The sequence below is a fragment of the Dreissena polymorpha genome, chromosome 15 (genome assembly GCF_020536995.1).
Source record: "Dreissena polymorpha isolate Duluth1 chromosome 15, UMN_Dpol_1.0, whole genome shotgun sequence".
NCBI classification, from domain to species: domain Eukaryota; kingdom Metazoa; phylum Mollusca; class Bivalvia; order Myida; family Dreissenidae; genus Dreissena; species Dreissena polymorpha.
Window position 1 is genome coordinate 25,241,854 of NC_068369.1, and position 20,182 is coordinate 25,262,035.

The 20,182-nt window shown below is 38.7% G+C and overlaps 1 protein-coding gene across 5 annotated transcripts; it reads right to left on the reverse strand.

Annotated features, from left to right (window-relative positions):
• Window positions 1–3,008: 3,008 nt before the first annotated feature.
• On the reverse strand, window positions 3,009–19,675 carry LOC127860382 (cytochrome P450 3A19-like). Of its 5 annotated transcripts, none has more exons than XM_052398429.1 (11): window positions 19,454–19,675; window positions 18,789–18,847; window positions 17,897–18,066; window positions 8,804–8,943; window positions 8,037–8,204; window positions 6,514–6,592; window positions 5,980–6,147; window positions 4,909–5,029; window positions 4,356–4,467; window positions 3,675–3,739; window positions 3,009–3,470 (listed from the first exon to the last, which is right to left on the reverse strand). In XM_052398429.1, exons 1-11 carry the CDS (start codon window positions 19,523–19,525, stop codon window positions 3,197–3,199), a joined length of 1,428 nt encoding a protein of 475 aa, XP_052254389.1. In that variant the 5' UTR covers window positions 19,526–19,675; the 3' UTR covers window positions 3,009–3,196. The 5 variants fall into 5 exon arrangements, with proteins under 5 accessions (XP_052254389.1, XP_052254388.1, XP_052254387.1 ...); XM_052398428.1 differs by having other exon boundaries at window positions 6,532–6,592; window positions 19,293–19,617; XM_052398427.1 differs by having other exon boundaries at window positions 19,293–19,616.
• Window positions 19,676–20,182: the final 507 nt, after the last annotated feature.

Consider the following 20,182-nt stretch of genomic DNA (forward strand, 5'->3'; position numbering starts at 1 on the left):
AATTCAGTTGTTTTTTATGTGATAAAGTCCATAATTTTCATCCAATTCTTGGCAAACTTCCACAGTGTCTTTGTATCAATGAGGACTCAAACCCTTTTGTAAAAAGAGCAATATCAAAGCAATAATTCCAGAATGACTCCCCCTTATATATGAGAAAATTTTGAAATCCCGCTTGTTTACTCAATTAATTCCACAGTTTTCATCCGATTATTTCCAAATTTGCACAGTATCTTTATATCAATGAGGACTTAAACCCTATTGAATATGAGCAGTATCGGAGAAATAAGTACACAATAATCTCCCCTTGAATTTGAGAAAATTCAAACGTGTTCAGTGTCTTTATATTAATGAGGACTCGAACCCTATTGAAAATGGGTTACATCAGAGTAAAAAGTCCAGAATTATCTCCCCTTGAATTAGAGAAAATTGTGAAATAAGGCTTGTTTACGCAATTAAGTCCACAGTTTTCATCCAATTATTTTCCAACTTGCACAGTGTCTTTATCTGAATGATGAGTCAAACCCTATTGAAAATGAGCAATATTGGAGTTTTAAGTCCAGAATTATCTCCCCTTCAATTTGAGAAAAAAAATAAAAATTCAGAAATTTTTATGTGATAAAGTCCATAATTTTCATCCAATTCTTGGCAAACTTCCGCAGTGTCTTTATATCAATGTGGACTCAAATTCCAGAATGACTCCCCCTTATATATGAGAACATTTTGAAACTCCGCTTGTTTTCGCAATTTATTCCACAGTTTTAATCCAATTATTTCAAAATTTTTACAGTATCTTTATATCAATGAGGACTTGAACCCTATTGAATATGAGCAGTATCGGAGAAATAAGTACACAATAATATTCCCTTGAATTTGAGAAAATTCTCCTTGTTTGCGCGATTAATTACACAGTTTCCATCTTATTCTTTCCAAACTTGCACAGTGTTTAGAGCCGTAAAGCGATTCAGGCCCTTATGGGCCTCTTGTTTCAACTAGTATGTGCACTATATGCTTTAAACCTGTATCTGCTCTTTTCGTCTTAATAAAATATGATACGTCGTTATCAAGTGTGTATTTGCCTTTGTCAATTATACATAATAAGTAAGAAAGACCCGTTTCTAGTGCATGGGTACCAAGTGTCGTCCAAGATTAGCGTGTGAAGTCGGCAATAGACGACACTTTTTGCCCAAAACATATTTTGTTTAGAAGAGACATCCTTTAAAAGAAACGTTCCATAAAAGCGTGAATTGTCGTCCCTGATTAGCCTGTGTGGAATACACAATGACGACACTTTGTACACATGCATAAAGCCCAGTTTCCCCCCCCCCCAAAAAAAATGGCCTAATCTTCAGCCGTCATCCGGCGTATTTATTTATACAGCAGTGTGTTTCAACGCGAACAATAAAAAAAACATTATAAAGCGAGGTTCTTTCAACTCATATACAGGACGGTTTATTGTATGTGACACACAGCAACGTTACAAAAGTTGCACAGGATGTAAAATTATAATTGCCTGCACCATAAAACTCAAAGGACACAACTATATAAATACAACTAAATTATATCTTCTGAAATTACTTTTTTATTGAAGTTTCGGCATTGCGTCTTTATCAAAAAAAATGTAAATACCATAATTATAAGATCGGCGTGTATAATTAACTCGCTCTGCTGCGTTTTCTAATACAAAGATTATATTAACCATTTTAAAACATATGCACATGTGCGCGTGTTGTTTATTTTTGTAATCAAAGTTATTAAACACGTAAAACAAAATAAAAATGCTAAAATATGAAAATAATAAACAGATATGTTATAAATATATATGTTTATGCAATGTTTTATACCAATTTAGCACAATAACAAAATAGAATTACTTCTATAAAGCGCATGGTTAATTAAGCCTTTTATTCAAATCATCACTGTAAAGAGTGAGTAGCACAGCATTACAGTAAAGGATATTACACATGTTTTTATGTATTTAAAACACAAAAAATCGCACATTGTGTCTCCATTGTAGCACAAACAAATATTCTTAACGTCCATTAAACACAATATTAACAATGTAGTATTATGATTAAACTGGCTAATGATATGAGTATATATATTTATGTAGTCTCTCTCTCTCTCTCTTCTCTCTGCTACTCCTCTCTCTGCCTCCTCCTCACTCTCTCCTTGCTCTCTCTCATCATCAGTCGTGCTGCTCACTTTCTCCTCATCTCTCTCTCTCTCTCTATATATATATATATATTATATATATATATATATATATATATATATATATATATATATATATATATATAGAGAGAGAGAGAGAGAGAGAGAGAGAAGAGAGAAGAGACAGAGAGAGGAGAGAGAGAGGAGAGGATAGAAGAGTGAGAGAGAGAGGACAGAGAGAGAGAGAGATAGAGAGAGAGAGAGCAGAGAGTATCGAACCGCTCGCGCTATCTAGCGAACTCTGAGCGCTCGGCGCTCAGCAGAGCTCCTCGCTTCGAGAGAGAGAGAGAGAGAGAGAGCCGATATGAATTGCCTGTCTTGATAATCTATTCGCCTTTTTTCTATGTCATAATATACTAAATACTTTCCCTTTATAATTCAATGTAAATGCGACAACTTTAAGCGAAAATAAACGCAGCATATTTGCACATAGAGACCCCCATAACCATGCTTTTCTTAAAAACCATACTAAGCGGAATCGATTTATGCAATAAAAAAGATATATCATGCTCAAACCAAGAAAGAACTTTTTTGCAACTTTTTTTCCGGCCTTTTTCTAGTTTAATGTAACCCTTTACAGTGCAATTACTAATGTCTAAATGTATCATATGTAAGGGAATTAGTATTGTAAAACCTGTCTTCGCTCTACATGACACGGTTATTTGGTATACTGTAACCTTCTACATGGTATTCCTATTGTCCATTACTATATAAATTGCGTTACTAAACGATAAATAGCTGCTTTGCAGATCAATAAGGCATTTTAAATTACCGATAAATTAAAAACAGCAAATTCATTTAAGACTAATTGTATATGACGAATGTATCACATATCTACATTACATGAAGTATTTAATATCGCTCAAATATGCATTGTGCTATGATGGTAACTCAGTGTAGATCTACACCTGAAACAGAGAAGAATTTCGTTGCCAAGGGTGAACATTGAAATATATTATAATATAATAGTGAATGAAAAATAACTTTATTCACATGTTCGTTTCTTGATTTTGAGAACTACTTTGTCGCGCGGACGAGTCAGAAGTCCCTCGGTTATCGCCATATTTGTTGGGGTTTCAGGCGCCAGGCTAAACTCGAATGCTCTGATGAGGGTGCCAAGAAATATCAATGCTTCGTCGTAGAAAAACGCTTTTCCGGGACACATTCGCCTTCCCGCAAATCCGAACGGACAAAAAGCTAGCGGAGACCGTTTGGCCTTATCGGAATTTTCAGACGTATCGAATCTCTCCGGATTGAACCTGCCAATATAAATAGAGTGAGATATATGTAATCGTTTCTTTTTTTCCATAACAATCACAATGAAACGTGTTTTTCGGCATTCAAATTGGAAATACTCGTCTATAGCATGTTGGATTGATTTTTGAAAAGCTTTGAGAATAAACAAACAATAATTCATGCAATATCGTAAACGGTTGTTTAACAAATTAATAATTTACCCGTACCGTTCTGGATGTTCCCAGTACGTCTCTGAATTCATGACGACACCTAACGCATGAATAATCTGCGTCTGAAAGCATTCATTGAAAATGACCTTTAGCACAAAATAACGATACAATAAATATGCCTAATAGAATCTCGTATGGTGATTAGAATATTCTTTTATTATCCACCCTAAAGATTACAGTCAACGTAAGTTTAATAACGCTTTTTGGTATTCTTATAGGGACCGTCACTTATAAAATACGCATTTCATACCTCGCCTCGAATAATTAAGCAAAAATGTGACCACTGACCACATAGTATCGGTGCAAATTTGTATGGGGAAATAGGACACAACAAAAACAATGATTACACTTTTGTCTGATTTGCCGCAACCATATATTGTAGAATGAAACAAATAACATAGCGACTGCAGGGTCCATTATACCTCGCACCAAATTTATTTTCGAAAGGAATGTTTTATATGCTTTTTGTTAAAACCAATGTATACGACAAAGACTGTCTAATTTTCGTTACAAATTAATCGTTACATTTCTGGTTCATTCTTTTAGCGAAAATGTTATTCCCGTGAGTTAGCCTGATGCAGTCGGTTACAAATATGTGTGCAAATATGTACAAGCCAATTTAAGACGACACTTTACGCATGCATTAAGCCCAGTTTTCCCAGAACGAGGCTCGCATACTTGTTCTGGCACATGGTATCCCTGTATCTTCGTGTTATTGCCGCTCAGTCGTGTTGCTACGGGAGCAACGTATCGAAGGCGAAGTGTTTCGTCGATAAACCATCTTAGATACCTGCGTTAATAGACATTATTACAAACATTAAATTGTAATAGAGAAAGGCAAACTTGTTATGTTTGTATACAAGTCGCGTTTGTTTGAAGACTACTTACAATCTACTATTTGTTATATTTCGGCATTGTTTACATCTGTTCTTGAAGAATGACATGATTTGGGGATAAGGACTTTGTCTCATCGATATTTACTTTTGTTTGTTGCATTAAAATGGATCTGCACGTAAACATTGGTATTTATTTTGTATTTTTATTTGTACAAAAATATTAGGTTGTGGTGAGGTTTAGTGCTTTGAGGGTACAAAAACATATCCAATCATAAGTCTTGGGTTGTAGACAATCGAACCCAGTGCGCCTACACGAGGAGCTAGTGCACCAAAGATTGTGATCAGCAGAGATTCCAAACGACTGATGTGTTGGGCTTATTACAGAAGGTACGTACTTCAGTTCCGGAAGTGCGCTTGGTTGAATATGCGCGCGTCCCAGCACGTGCGAGAGCTCGCCGTGTATCCGGGTCTGCATTTGCGGGTAGAGCGCCGCGTGGTAGAGGCACCAGGTCAGGGCTTAAACGAGAAATATGGCTGGAAATGGGGTTTAACGATTGCTTGTGCGAAAAAACGTGCATAGCTAACCTGCTACATGCTCGGTTAACATGTTCCTTTCAGGAAAAAACAAGAATAGAATATGTACCGGACATTTAGTATGGTTGTGGAAGCGAATTCTTTAGTAGCCAACGGTTTAAAATTTAAGCAGGCATTCTATATTCGCAATCAAAAGATGCAATAACGCAATTTCACGCGATTGAATAATACCAGTACGATATACAAGATCATATAGACATAATCAAATAGACCAAGAGTGCTTAAGAATGAATGAGATTTTTTCCCCGTTTCTTTCAACCCCACACACGCAATGCCTTATGTGTAACAGACGATGGATTTATGTGAGACCAACACACTTTAATAAGACGGTAACTGACACAACACAACAACCAATCAAAACTCTACAGGAAACCTGCAAAATCCTCGCTAAGCATGTGACTTTTAGAAAAATTAGACATGTCAAATAATTTACTCCTATGGGGAGCAAAAGACCTTGTATAGACCGATGGTCTATACCCATTACATCGATTTCAATTGAATGATGGCGATTATCATGAGCATATCGATTTGATTGCTTAATAAATCGTCGCTATAAAATGACGTTTCCGTAAAGCGTTGCAATCCACGCATGCAAGCGTTAGCTTACTTATGCTCGATAAGTCGTTGTCGTTCCAGGTACTCCTTGAAAGTACCGCGGTTACTCTTAAGAATACAACATATACTAAGTACCCTGAGTACGGAAGATATACTAAAACGTACCCAGAGTATAGCCTTATGCCTTTAAGACCATTTCCGTATCTGGTGAAAATTGTATTTTTAAGTGTACCCGGTGTACGTTGAATTGCTTCCTATGCTGACATCGACCAATTAAACCCAACTAATTGTTAAAAAACAGCGTTACAACACCTTACTTGTGCTGACACTGTGAAAGCCGCCGACAAGATACACCAAAATGTCGCCATAGACTGTAGTCTGGTCAAGATTCGATTCCATGACGACATCAATGAACTTCCGGTCAGTGCCGCTGGTTACGTGATCTTCAATCATGCTCCGGACAATGTGGTGGACGTCCTGAACAACTAGTAAAATGAGGACGTTTAATTTACAATATGAACATGTCGCTACTTCATAAATTTATTTTACATGAATATATACAGAATATAGTCGAATGAGGTTTCATGCATTTACTATTATCAAATGCATACTTAAGTTGTATTTCAAAGAAAGATTTATGTGTCTTATCAAATATGCGTTCTTGTTTATGTATTTAACAGTTCACTATTAATATAATGTATTTACAAAACATTGTCGTTATTCGCCATGTTCATAAAAAATACGAAAATATAACTGTCATATACAATTCCTTCTTGAGTATTTATAAGCGACATGGCATATTATTTATATATCATGACAAACGATGATGATGACATCACTAGCTAACTTACTGCTATAGAAATGCTCACTTTCATCCGTTCCCTCCTCAGGTAGCCCGGATGTAAAGTTCTTTTCCAAAACTGGCCAGAACTTAAATGCAAAACAGTAATTATTACATCTATATCAATGTTAAATACGTATGACATGTTAAAATATCAGATGTTTCATCATTGCTTTATGATTAATGATCGGAAATGATTCTCGCTCTTAAATAGAGCATTTAAATACAAAAATAGCCTCATGAACATGTTTGTTAAAACATATATTAGGCTTGTGTAAAATAATTTCCTTTGGGATTGTGAAGCAGGCTTTAATTCTATAATATTTAGACGGGTGGTATTGATGTCTGATATTTCTCATGAAAAGCCTGCAAGTCCTGAAAAGACTCGGTAAAATTAATACTATTTTCCACCCAAATTTATATCAATTATATAATGTCACAATGAATCTAAATGAACATAATTGATTTCCTCACACGTCGATTCTGTATCGTTTCTTCCATTAACTGCTTCTCTTTTTTACGACAATTAACCCTTATCCATTATTTTCTTATTTCTAAGAAATTGCAAAAAAACACACACAATATTTCTCAGTTTCAGAGCAATACTATACCTCTTCAGTTTGGTATTTATTACGACTCTATTGTATGGCATATCTGAATGTGAGCACAGGTATCAAATAACATTTCACATTTTGAAGAAAAACGTATGTGCGAAATCAATTCAAATATTTATTTTAAAAAAAAACACTGTTGCATCTGTTCACATCTGTGGAAAAATTATGCTAAAAGAAAAATAATCTACTTGCAATGCAGCAGACTCACTTATTCATCGAGAGCTTTGAGTGTGAGTATATTATCATATCACAATACTCACTTATTCATAGAGAATTTTGAAGGTGAGTATATTGTCATATCACAATACTCACTTGTTCAAAGAGAGTTTTGAAGGTGAGAATATTGCCATATCACAATACTCATTTGTTCATACAGAGCTTTGAAGTTGAGTATATTGTCATATCACAATACTCACTTATACATAGAGAGTTTTGAAGGTGCGTATATTGTCATCTCACAATACTCACTTGTTCATAGAGAGCTTTGAAGGTGAGTATATTGTCATATCACAATACTCACTTGTTCATAGAGAGCTTTGAAGGTGAGTATATTGTCATATCACAATACTCACTTGTTCAAAGAGAGTTTTGAAGGTGCGTATATTGTCATCTCACAATACTCTCTTGTTCATAGAGAGCTTTGAAGGTGAGTATTTTGTCATCTCAAAATACTCACTTGTTCATAGAGAGCTTTGAAGGTGAGTATGTTGTCATCTCATAAGACTCACTTGTTCATAGAGAGTTTTGAAGGTGAGTATATTGTCATATTACAATGAGCTTTGAATGTGAGTATGTTGTCATTACACAATACGTAGTTGTTCATAGAGAGCTTTGAAGGTGAGTATGTTGTCATCACACAATACTCACTTGCTCATAGAGAGCTTTGAAGGTAAGTATGTTGTCATCTCAAAATACTCACTTGTTCATAGAGAGCTTTAAAGGTGAGTATGTTGTCATCATGGCTGAAGTACTCTCCGAACAGCGCCACGCCTACCGCCCGGCACGCCATCTGGAACGCCACGTCGTAAATGGTCACGTGGTCTGGGTCCTCCAATGCGCCGAGCTGACACGTGGTCTCGTCAGCTATCTACAATAATAAATAGATTCGTAAAGTCAATATGAGCCGCGCTCTGAGAAACCAGGGGCATGGGGGGCTTATTGCATAAGCGGAAAGGTACTTCTTTTAAACGAAAAATACCATAAAGGCGAAAAGTCACACATTAGCCTTTGCAGACGTTTGGCACCGTTTTTCAGAGCGAGGCTCGTATCAATTGCAGGAAGCCGTTGCGTTTTATGGACATTATTTCCGAAATAGAAATGCGTATACCTTATTATTTAAAGAACCAAACACAGTTCTAAGAACAAAAAGTCATTTTTGAAAACGCTTTTGCAAACTTTGTGTAATCATATATCGACAATAATAAATAATGTAATAAACTTGGCCTTTTCGAAAGCACTTGAATGATATACAACTTGTATATATAAAAAAATATGCATGTCTGAATGAAATGTTTTACCTTCAAGCAGAACTTTCTATATCATGCGTTATTTGTATTAGTAAATTACGTACTCAAAGCATAAATTATAAGTTGATATTAAGAACTGTTTGATAAAACAATGAAAAAATAATATTGTTGATTATTTTTTTATTTGATTGAATTCCCCAAATTTATGTCATTATCATACCTGCTTGAACGTATAAAAGTGTGAATGCACAGCGTCTTTGCTGAGATACATGTCGTACTTTCGGCGTCTCTCTCTGGCCTCCGGACCGTTAACGAACTGGATACTCCTCGAACCGAATACCGGCGAAATGAAGGACATTTCTGCAGCCACACACTTACGAATATAGCGTATAGTGACATTTAGAGCGCGCAGCGCTTTGATTATTTTCGATTTTTATATTCTGGTGTCAAATTTTGCTCATGTTATCAATATATTAATTCATTTATCATTGCTGGTGGCTTTTGGTTAAAACTGTCACCAATATTAGGCAAGACATGTAAAGTATTGAATTTTTCATGTTTTTGCCTTATTTTAATTATGACAACCCGTTACAGTATTGCATAACTAGATGCTGATAGCTGATAAAAGCCTTTATTAAATGCGCTGAGTTCTCGCGAATACGATAATTTTATATATCTACATACATTATTAATATCAGATCAGCAAATACTAATATATTCTATAAATGTGAATTTAATCAACTGTTTTAACACCAATATCATGTTACTACCATGCACTGGTCTAACCAATTAATGTTCAACCACAATGTTTATGAGCCTCGCTCTAGAAAAACTAGGCTAATGCATATGCTTAAAGTGTCGTCCAATATCTTACTGTGCGGTCCGCATAGGCTAATGCATATTGCTTAAAGTGTCGTCCAATATCTGACTGTGCGGTCCGCATATGATAATGCATATTGCTTAAAGTGTCACCCAATATCTGACTGTGCGGTCCGCATAGGCTAATGCATATTGCATTAAGTGTCGCCCAATATCTTACTGTGCGGTCCGCATAGGCTAATGCATTTTGCTTAAAGTGTCGTCCAATATCTGACTGTGCGGTCCGCATAGGCTAATGCATTTTGCCTAAAGTGTCGTCCAATATCTTAATGTGCGGTCCGCATAGGCTAATGCATATTGCTTAAAGTGTCGTCCAATATCTGACTGTGCCGTCCGCATAGGCTAATGCATTTTGCTTAAAGTGTCGCCCAATATCTTACTGTGCGGTCCGCATAGGCTAATGCATATTGCTTAAAGTGTCGTCCAATATCTGACTGTGCCGTCCGCATAGGCTAATGCATTTTGCTTAAAGTGTCGCCCAATATCTTACTGTGCGGTCCGCATAGGCTAATGCATATTGCTTAAAGTGTCGTCCAATATCTGAATGTGCGGACCGCATAGGCTTATGCATATTGCTTAAAGTGTCGTCCAATATCTGACTGTGCGGTCCGCATAGGCTAATGCATATTGCTTAAAGTGTCGTCCAATATCTTACTGTGCGGTCCGCATAGGCTAATGCATATTGCTTAAAGTGTCGTCCAATATCTGACTGTGCGGTCCGCATAGGCTAATGCATATTGCTTAAAGTATCGTCCAATATCTAACTGTGCGGTCCGCATAGGCTAATGCATATTGCTTAAAGTGTCGTCCAATATCTGACTGTGCGGTCCGCATAGGCTAATGCATATTGCTTAAAGTGTCGTCCAATATCTTACTGTGCGGTCCGCATAGGCTTATGCATATTGCTTAAAGTGTCGTCCAATATCTGACTGCGCGGTCCGCATAGGCTAATGGATATTGCTTAAAGTGTCGTCCAATATCTGACTGTGCGGTCCGCATAGGCTAATGGATATTGCCTTAAGTGTCGTCCAATATCTTACTGTGCGGTCCGCATAGGCTAATGCATATTGCTTAAAGTGTCGTCCAATATCTAACTGTGCGGTCCGCATAGGCTTATGAATATTGCTTAAAGTGTCGTCCAATATCTGACTGTGCAGTCCGCATAGGCCAATGGATATTGCTTAAAGTGTCGTCCAATATCTATATGTGCGGTCCGCATAGGCTAATGCATATTGCTTAAAGTGTCGTCCAATATCTAACAGTGCGGTCCGCATATTCTAATGCATATTGCTTAAAGTGTCGTCCAGTATCTTACTGTACGGTCCGCATATGGTAATGCATATTGCTTTAAGTGTCGTCCAATATCATACTGTGCGGTCCGCATATGGTAATGCATATTGCCTAAAGTGTCGTCCAATATCTTACTGTGCGGTCCGCATTGGCTCATGCATATTGCTTAAAGTGTCGCCCAATATCTGACTGTGTGGTCCGCATAGGCTAATGCATATTGCTTAAAGTGTCGTCCAATAACTGACTGTGCGGTCTGCATATGATAATGCATATTGCTTAAAGTGTCGTCCAATATCGTACTGTGCGGTCCGCATAGGCTAATGCATATTGCTTTAAGTGTCGTCCAATATCTAACTGTGCGGTCCGCATAGGCTAATGCATATTGCTTAAAGTGTCGTCCAATATCTAACTGTGCGGTCCGCATAGGCTAATGCATATTGCTTAAAGTGTCGTCCAATATCTAACTGTGCGGTCCGCATAGGCTAATGCATATTGCTTAAAGTGTCGTCCAATATCTAACTGTGCGGTCCGCATAGGCTAATGCATTTTGCTTAAAGTGTCGTCCAATATCTAACTGTGCGGTCCGCATAGGCTAATGCATATTGCTTAAAGTGTCGTCCAATATCCAACTGTGCGGTCCGCATAGGCTAATGCATATTGCTTGCAGTGTCGTCCAATATCTAACTGTGCGGTCCGCATAGGCTTATGCATATTGCTTAAAGTGTCGTCCAATATCTGACTGTGCGATCCGCATAGGCTAATAGATATTGCTTAAAGTGTCGTCCAATATCTATATGTGCGGTCCGCATAGGCTAATGCATATTGCTTAAAGTGCCGTCCAATATCTTAATGTGTGGTCCGCATATGGCAATGCATATTGCTTAAAGTGTCGTCCAATATCTGACAGTGCGGTCCGCATATTCTAATGCATATTGCTTAAAGTGTCGTCCAATATCTGACTGTGCGGTCCGCATATGGTAATGCATATTGCTTAAAGTGTCGTCCAATATCTTACTGTGCGGTCCGCATAGGCTAATGCATATTGCTTTAAGTGTCGTCCAATATCTAACAGTGCGGTCCGCATATTCTAATGCATATTGCTTAAAGTGTCGTCCAGTATCTTACTGTGCGGTCCGCATATGGTAATGCATATTGCTTAAAGTGTCGTCCAATATCATACTGTGCGGTCCGCATATGGTAATGCATATTGCCTAAAGTGTCGTCCAATATCTTACTGTGCGGTCCGCATAGGCTTATGCATATTGCTTAAAGTGTCGTCCAATATCTGACTGTGCGGTCCGCATAGGCTAATGCATATTGCTTAAAGTGTCGTCCAATATCTGACTGTGCGGTCCGCATAGGCTAATGCATATTGCTTAAAGTGTCGTCCAATATCTGACTGTGCGGTCCGCATAGGCTAATGCATATTGCTTAAAGTGTCGTCCAATATCTGACTGTGCGGTCCGCATAGGCTAATAGATATTGCTTAAAGTGTCGTCCAATATCTATATGTGCAGTCCGCATAGGCTAATGCATATTGCTTAAAGTGCCGTCCAATATCTTAATGTGCGGTTCGCATATGGTAATGCATATTGCTTAAAGTGTCGTCCAATATCTAACTGTGCGGTCCGCATGGGCTTATGCATATTGCTTAAAGTGTCGTCCAATATCTGACTGTGCAGTCCGCATAGGCCAATGGATATTGCTTAAAGTGTCGTCCAATATCTATATGTGCGGTCCGCATAGGCTAATGCATATTGCTTAAAGTGTCGTCCAATATCTAACAGTGCGGTCCGCATATTCTAATGCATATTGCTTAAAGTGTCGTCCAGTATATTACTGTGCGGTCCGCATATGGTAATGCATATTGCTTAAAGTGTCGTCCAATATCATACTGTGCGGTCCGCATATGGTAATGCATATTGCCTAAAGTGTCGTCCAATATCTTACTATGCGGTCCGCATAGGCTTATGCATATTGCTTAAAGTGTCGTCCAATATCTGACTGTGCGGTCCGCATAGGCTAATGCATATTGCTTAAAATGTCGTCCAATATCTGACTGTGAGGTCCGCATAGGCTAATGCATATTGCTTAAAGTGTCGTCCAATATCTGACTGTGCGGTCCGCATAGGCTAATGCATATTGCTTAAAGTGTCGTCCAATATCTTACTGTGCGGTCCGCATAGGCTAATGCATATTGCTTAAAGTGTCGTCCAATATCTGACTGCGCGGTCCGCATAGGCTAATGGATATTGCTAAAAGTGTCGTCCAATATCTGACTGTGCGGTCCGCATTGGCTAATGGATATTGCCTTAAGTGTCGTCCAATATCTTACTGTGCGGTCCGAATAGGCTAATGCATATTGCTTAAAGTGTCGTCCAATATCTGACTGTGCGGTCCGCATAGGCTAATGCATATTGCTTAAAGTGTCGTCAAATATCTGACTGTGCGGTCCGCATAGGCTAATAGATATTGCTTAAAGTGTCGTCCAATATCTATATGTGCAGTCCGCATAGGCTAATGCATATTGCTTAAAGTGCCGTCCAATATCTTAATGTGCGGTTCGCATATGGTAATGCATATTGCTTAAAGTGTCGTCCAATATCTAACTGTGCGGTCCGCATGGGCTTATGCATATTGCTTAAAGTGTCGTCCAATATCTGACTGTGCAGTCCGCATAGGCCAATGGATATTGCTTAAAGTGTCGTCCAATATCTATATGTGCGGTCCGCATAGGCTAATGCATATTGCTTAAAGTGTCGTCCAATATCTAACAGTGCGGTCCGCATATTCTAATGCATATTGCTTAAAGTGTCGTCCAATATCATACTGTGCGGTCCGCATATGGTAATGCATATTGCCTAAAGTGTCGTCCAATATCTTACTATGCGGTCCGCATAGGCTTATGCATATTGCTTAAAGTGTCGTCCAATATCTGACTGTGCGGTCCGCATGGGCTAATGCATATTGCTTAAAATGTCGTCCAATATCTGACTGTGAGGTCCGCATAGGCTAATGCATATTGCTTAAAGTGTCGTCCAATATCTGACTGTCCGGTCCGCATAGGCTAATGCATATTGCTTAAAGTGTCGTCCAATATCTTACTGTGCGGTCCGCATAGGCTAATGCATATTGCTTAAAGTGTCGTCCAATATCTGACTGCGCGGTCCGCATAGGCTAATGGATATTGCTAAAAGTGTCGTCCAATATCTGACTGTACGGTCCGCATTGGCTAATGGATATTGCCTTAAGTGTCGTCCAATATCTTACTGTGCGGTCCGCATAGGCTAATGCATATTGCTTAAAGTGTCGTCCAATATCTAACTGTGCGGTCCGCATAGGCTTATGCATATTGCTTAAAGTGTCGTCCAATATCTGACTGTGCAGTCCGCATAGGCCAATGGATATTGCTTAAAGTGTCGTCCAATATCTATATGTGCGGTCCGCATAGGCTAATGCATATTGCTTAAAGTGTCGTCCAATATCTAACAGTGCGGTCCGCATATTCTAATGCATATTGCTTAAAGTGTCGTCCAGTATCTTACTGTGCGGTCCGCATATGGTAATGCATATTGCTTAAAGTGTCGTCCCATATCATACTGTGCGGTCCGCATATGGTAATGCATATTGCCTAAAGTGTCGTCCAATATCTTACTGTGCGGTCCGCATTGGCTCATGCATATTGCTTAAAGTGTCGTCCAATATCTGACTGTGTGGTCCGCATAGGCTAATGCATATTGCTTAAAGTGTCGTCCAATATCTGACTGTGCGGTCCGCATATGATAATGCATATTGCTTAAAGTGTCGTCCAATATCTTACTGTGCGGTCCGCATAGGCTAATGCATATTGCTTTAAGTGTCGTCCAATATCTAACTGTGCGGTCCGCATAGGCTAATGCATATTGCTTAAAGTGTCGTCCAATATCTAACTGTGCCGTCCGCATAGGCTAATGCATATTGCTTAAAGTGTCGTCCAATATCTAACTGTGCGGTCCGCATAGGCTAATGCATATTGCTTAAAGTGTCGTCCAATATCTAACTGTGCGGTCCGCATAGGCTAATGCATTTTGCTTAAAGTGTCGTCCAATATCTAACTGTGCGGTCCGCATAGGCTAATGCATATTGCTTAAAGTGTCGTCCAATATCCAACTGTGCGGTACGCATAGGCTAATGCATATTGCTTGCAGTGTCGTCTAATATCTAACTTGCGGTCCGCATAAGCTTATGCATATTGCTTAAAGTGTCGTCCAATATCTGACTGTGCGGTCCGCATAGGCTAATAGATATTGCTTAAAGTGTCGTCCAATATCTATATGTGCGGTCCGCATAGGCTAATGCATATTGCTTAAAGTGCCGTCCAATATCTTACTGTGCGGTCCGCATATGGCAATGCATATTGCTTAAAGTGTCGTCCAGTATCTAACAGTCCGGTCCGCATATTCTAATGCATATTGCTTAAAGTGTCGTCCAATATCTTACTGTGCGGTCCGCATATGGTAATGCATATTGCTTAAAGTGTCGTCCAATATCATACTGTGCGGTCCGCATATGGTAATGCATATTGCCAAAGTGTCGTCCAATATCTTACTGTGCGGTCCGCATTGGCTAATGCATATTGCTTAGAGTGTCGTCCAATATCTGACTGTTTGGTCCGCATAGGCTAATGCATATTGCTTAAAGTGTCGTCCAATATCTGACTGTGCGGTCCGCATATGGTAATGCATATTGCTTAAAGTGTCGTCCAATATCTTACTGTGCGGTCCGCATAGGCTAATGCATATTGCTTTAAGTGTCGTCCAATATCTAACTGTGCGGTCCGCATAGGCTAATGCATTTTGCTTAAAGTGTCGTCCAATATCTAACTGTGCGGTCCGCATAGGCTAATGCATATTGCTTAAAGTGTCGTCCAATATCCAACTGTGCGGTCCGCATAGGCTAATGCATATTGCTTAAAGTGTCGTCCAATATCTTAATGTGCGGTCCGCATAGGCTAATGCATATTGCTTAAAGTGTCGTCCAATACCGTACTGTGCGGTCCGCATAGGCTAATGCATATGCTTAAAGTGTCGTCCAATATCTTACTGTGCGGTCCGCATAGGCTAATGCATATGCTTAAAGTGTCGTCCAATATCTAACTGTGCAGTCCGCATAGGCTAATGCATATGGCTTAAAGTGTCGTTGAATATCTTACTGTGCGGTCTGCATAGGCTAATGCATATGCTTAAAGTGTCGTCCAATATCGTACTGTGCGGTCCGCATAGGCTAATGCATATACTTAAAGTGTCGCCCAATATCTGACTGTGCGGTCCGCATATGGTAATGCATATTGCTTAAAGTGTCGTCCAATATCTGACTGTGCGGTCCGCATATGGTAATGCATATTGCTTAAAGTGTCGTCCAATATCTGACTGTGCGGTCCGCATATGGTAATGCATATTGCTTAAAGTGTCGTTGAATATCTAACTGTGCGGTCCGCATAGGCTAATGCATATGCTTAAAGTGTCGCCCAATATCTAACTGTGCGGTCCGCATATGGTAATGCATATTGCTTAAAGTGTCGCTCAATATCTAACTGTGCGGTCCGCATATGATAATGCATATTGCTTAAAGTGTCGTCCAATATCTGACTGTGCGGTCCGCATATGGTAATGCATATTGCTTAAAGTGTCGTCCAATATTTTACTGTGCGGTCCGCATATGCTAATGCATATGCTCAAAGTGTCGCCCAATATCTAACTGTGCGCTCCGCATAGGCTACTCAATGCATATTGCTTTAAGTGTCGCCAAATATCTTACTGTGCGGTCCGCATAGGCTAATGTATATTGTTTAAAGTGTCGTTAAATATCTTACTGTGCGGTCCGCATAGGTTAGTGCATATGCTCAAAGTGTCGTTCAAGATCTTACTGTGCGGTCCGCATAGGCTAGTGCAAATGCTCAAAGTGTCGCCCAATATCTTACTGTGCGGTCCGCATAGGCTACTCAATGCATATTGCTTAAAGTGTCGTCCAATATCTTTCTGTGCGATCCGCATAGGCTAATGCATATGGCTTAAAGTGTCGTTGAATATCTTACTGTGCGGTCCGCATTGGCTAATGCATATTGCTTAAAGTGTCGTCCAATATCTTAATGTGCGGTCCGCATAGGCTAATGCATATTGCTTTAGGTGTCGTCCAATATCTTACTGTGCGGTCCGCATATGCTTAGAGTGTCGTCCAATATCTTACTGTGCGGTCCACATAAGCTAATGCATATGCTTTAAGTGTCTTCCAATATCTTAATGTGTGGTCCGCATAGGCTATTCAATGCATATTGCTTTAAGTGTCGTCGAATATCTTACTGTGAGATCCGCATAGGCTACTCAAGAAAGAAAATATGCGTCGAAACTGCAGTTTTGCTAAGAAGTGAATTTCTTTCTTTTTTAAACTGGGAGGTGTCGTCCCTAAGTAGACTGTGCGTATTCCCACGGCGCGCCTCCTCAATTGATTGTGAATGAAAAGTGAAGAATACATGTTTGACTGTTTAACTCAGCATACATGACATATGGGTCGTGCTATGTGGCTAATCTGGGACGATACTTAACGCTAATGCAATAAACCCGGTTTTCCCAGGCTTGAACTGAAAATATTTTGTCAAAGATCTGAAGCAATATTGAGGCCACAGTATCGTTAAAACTGTGACACTTTGAATCTTTATCAAATAATTACAATAAAAAATACTAATTTGCAAATGGCACACGATCATGTCGAGTATATTTCTGAAAATTGATGAGTGTCATTTGGGAACCTGTGAGATATCAGGCTTATGACTCAGTAACAAGGTAACATTCTCATATTATAATGCTATATAATTGTTCGCACATTTTTTTCTCAAAAAGCATTACGAATGTCTCGGAATAAATCTACCTAAAACTTTTGGAAATTGTTTAATTGTCGAATTAAAAAAGAGCCTCGCTCTTTGAAAACAGGGCTGAATGTTTGAATGAAGTCTCATCATAGCTTATATTAAGTTTGAGACGGCATTAAACGCACATGCATTCAACCCCGCGGACTGCACAGGCTAATCTGGGACGACACTTTACGCACATTAATTATGCCCAGTTTTCTCAGAACACAATTCATTTAGTTTCCTTTTATCAGCACTCACCCGGCTTGTCGAAGAGTCGAACCTGGTCTGTGAACGCCCCGGGGGACGCTGTGCTTACAACCGGCTTGTCTCCAAACCACACCTGTACCACGTCGCCATACTGCGCATGCGCGCGTTTTAGATATGATATCAAACCGCCGGCGAGCTCAATGTCGGGGAAATTACCAAGTCTGTTACAAAGTATCGGAATTATGTATATGCGGGTAGTTTACAGCTTTGTTTATAGAATAAAATGGCATAAACAAAATCTAGCTACGCAAAACATTTTGATATAGTGTAAATTTGTGTAAACCCGGTTTTTAATGAAAATTTTTTGAAGTATCAGAAATAATATATTAGACAAAAATCAATTTGAGTCGGTGTCTGTGAAAATGGGACTCAATTCATGTACTTAAAAGTTTCTTCTTAGATAAGACTTGGAGTCCATATAATCTACCGGTAATCAAGAACGACACTTTCCTTCCAGACTGGATGTTCGCTTAGAAGAGACTTCTTTTAAAAGAAACGTTCCATAAGCGCGGAAAGTTTCGTCCCTGAAAGGTTTATCTGTGGCAATATTTTATGCATGCATTCATTAAGGCCGGTTTGTCAAGAGAGTGGTTCATTTTAATTATACGAATCACTGTAAGCTAGATTTTCTTTACATTATGTATTCTGTGTGTTTTTTAAGTACTCAATTTACCGCTTAAGGTTATTGGTTCTTTAAATTTATGTTTAACTTGTCAATAAAAAGCGTATGCAGTTGTAATAAAAAATGAATAGTCTCATCAAATGCGACATACACCACGTAAACTGTAAAATGAAATCTGGTTATAACGAATGGTAGTTCTTCATGACGAATAGTTAATGTCTAATGATAAAAAGTTATTTATTTAATAACCGCATTTCTTACGTTGGATCCGACGGTCTTGGACCATGTATGACCTTTGTACCGTCGTTTCTGTTTCGTTTCTAAAACATATACACATATAGTATTATATAGAGTCTTGTGGGAAAATTCGGCTTATTGCAAGTGAGTAAAGTGTGGCAAAGGCTAAACAGGGACGAGACTTTTCACATACACCGGATTTTCGTTTTAAAGAGATCTCCTTTACCGGAAGATTCCATGAAAGCGGAAAGTGTCGTCGTTAAAGGAAGATTCCATGAAAGCGGAAAGTGTCGTCCCTGATAAGCACAGGCTCATCTGGGATAACACTTAACGCACGCGCCTCAAGCTCAGTTTTCCAAAACGCGGCTTATATAAAACGGCTAATTTGTGGAAACTGCAATGCCCTCCTTTAAAATCTAAAAGAACATGATGCAATCATACTCAAAGAAAAATAGAAAACAATGTCACATGTATTCTAACTTTTTTTAATGTGGATTTGTTACACTGAAAACTAATAAAAAAACTTACCAGTTTAGTTTCCCATTCCAATAACTGCCAAAGTATTGCTATTGCTATTACAAATGGAACCACGTAATACACAGCACAAGAACATGCTGTTAAGTCCATCGCGGATCTGCGAAAGTTTCGTTTTCAAAGTACACCCTTTAAATATACATGTAAATATTCACCGTTAGATGCTTGATTATGGCAGGTATCAAGGTGTAAGATATGCACGTGTTGGCTTTTTGAAAATCACACATATTGTACAATTTCCTGCATAATGTATTAGTCCAAAACGTTTTCTGTTGCAATGTGACGAAAGCGGGTTTGCTTCAAATAACAAGTGTGTCCCATTTTCATTATCTTTTTGAACGTTGTTCGTGCGGAGTTTCAATGATAAAAATGTTCAATTATCAAAGCGCTTATCGCACTCAATTACGTTCGTGTCGCATGTTAGCCATTTTAAAGGTTTTACCACTTGAACATGTACTTGACGCATGCTTATTGATAATGTGAGAACTTATTTCAGTGTTGTATTTATCTTTAAAAAAAACAGTCTTATACAATATATTGAAGAAAAAAAACACAATGTTATTAAGGGAAACCGATTACTGAAAACTGGAAAATAATACCAAATCGTCATCATTTTTAGTTGTTAGCGGTAGCGAGCAACTAATGTATAGAGGCAGTTTTGCAAGTCAGTCTGCGGTTAGCTGCGCTAGGTGTACCAGTGCTGCAGACAGCCTGGCCCCGTGTTCACAAAACGATTTTGCAATCGAAAATCGATTTTAACTGACATCGATTTTCATTTTTGCCAACTACAATCAAAATCCAATTTTCAATGATAAGCAAAATCGATTTTCGATTGCAAAAAAGTTTGTGAACATGGGCCCTGTATGTAAACAATATGTTTAAGA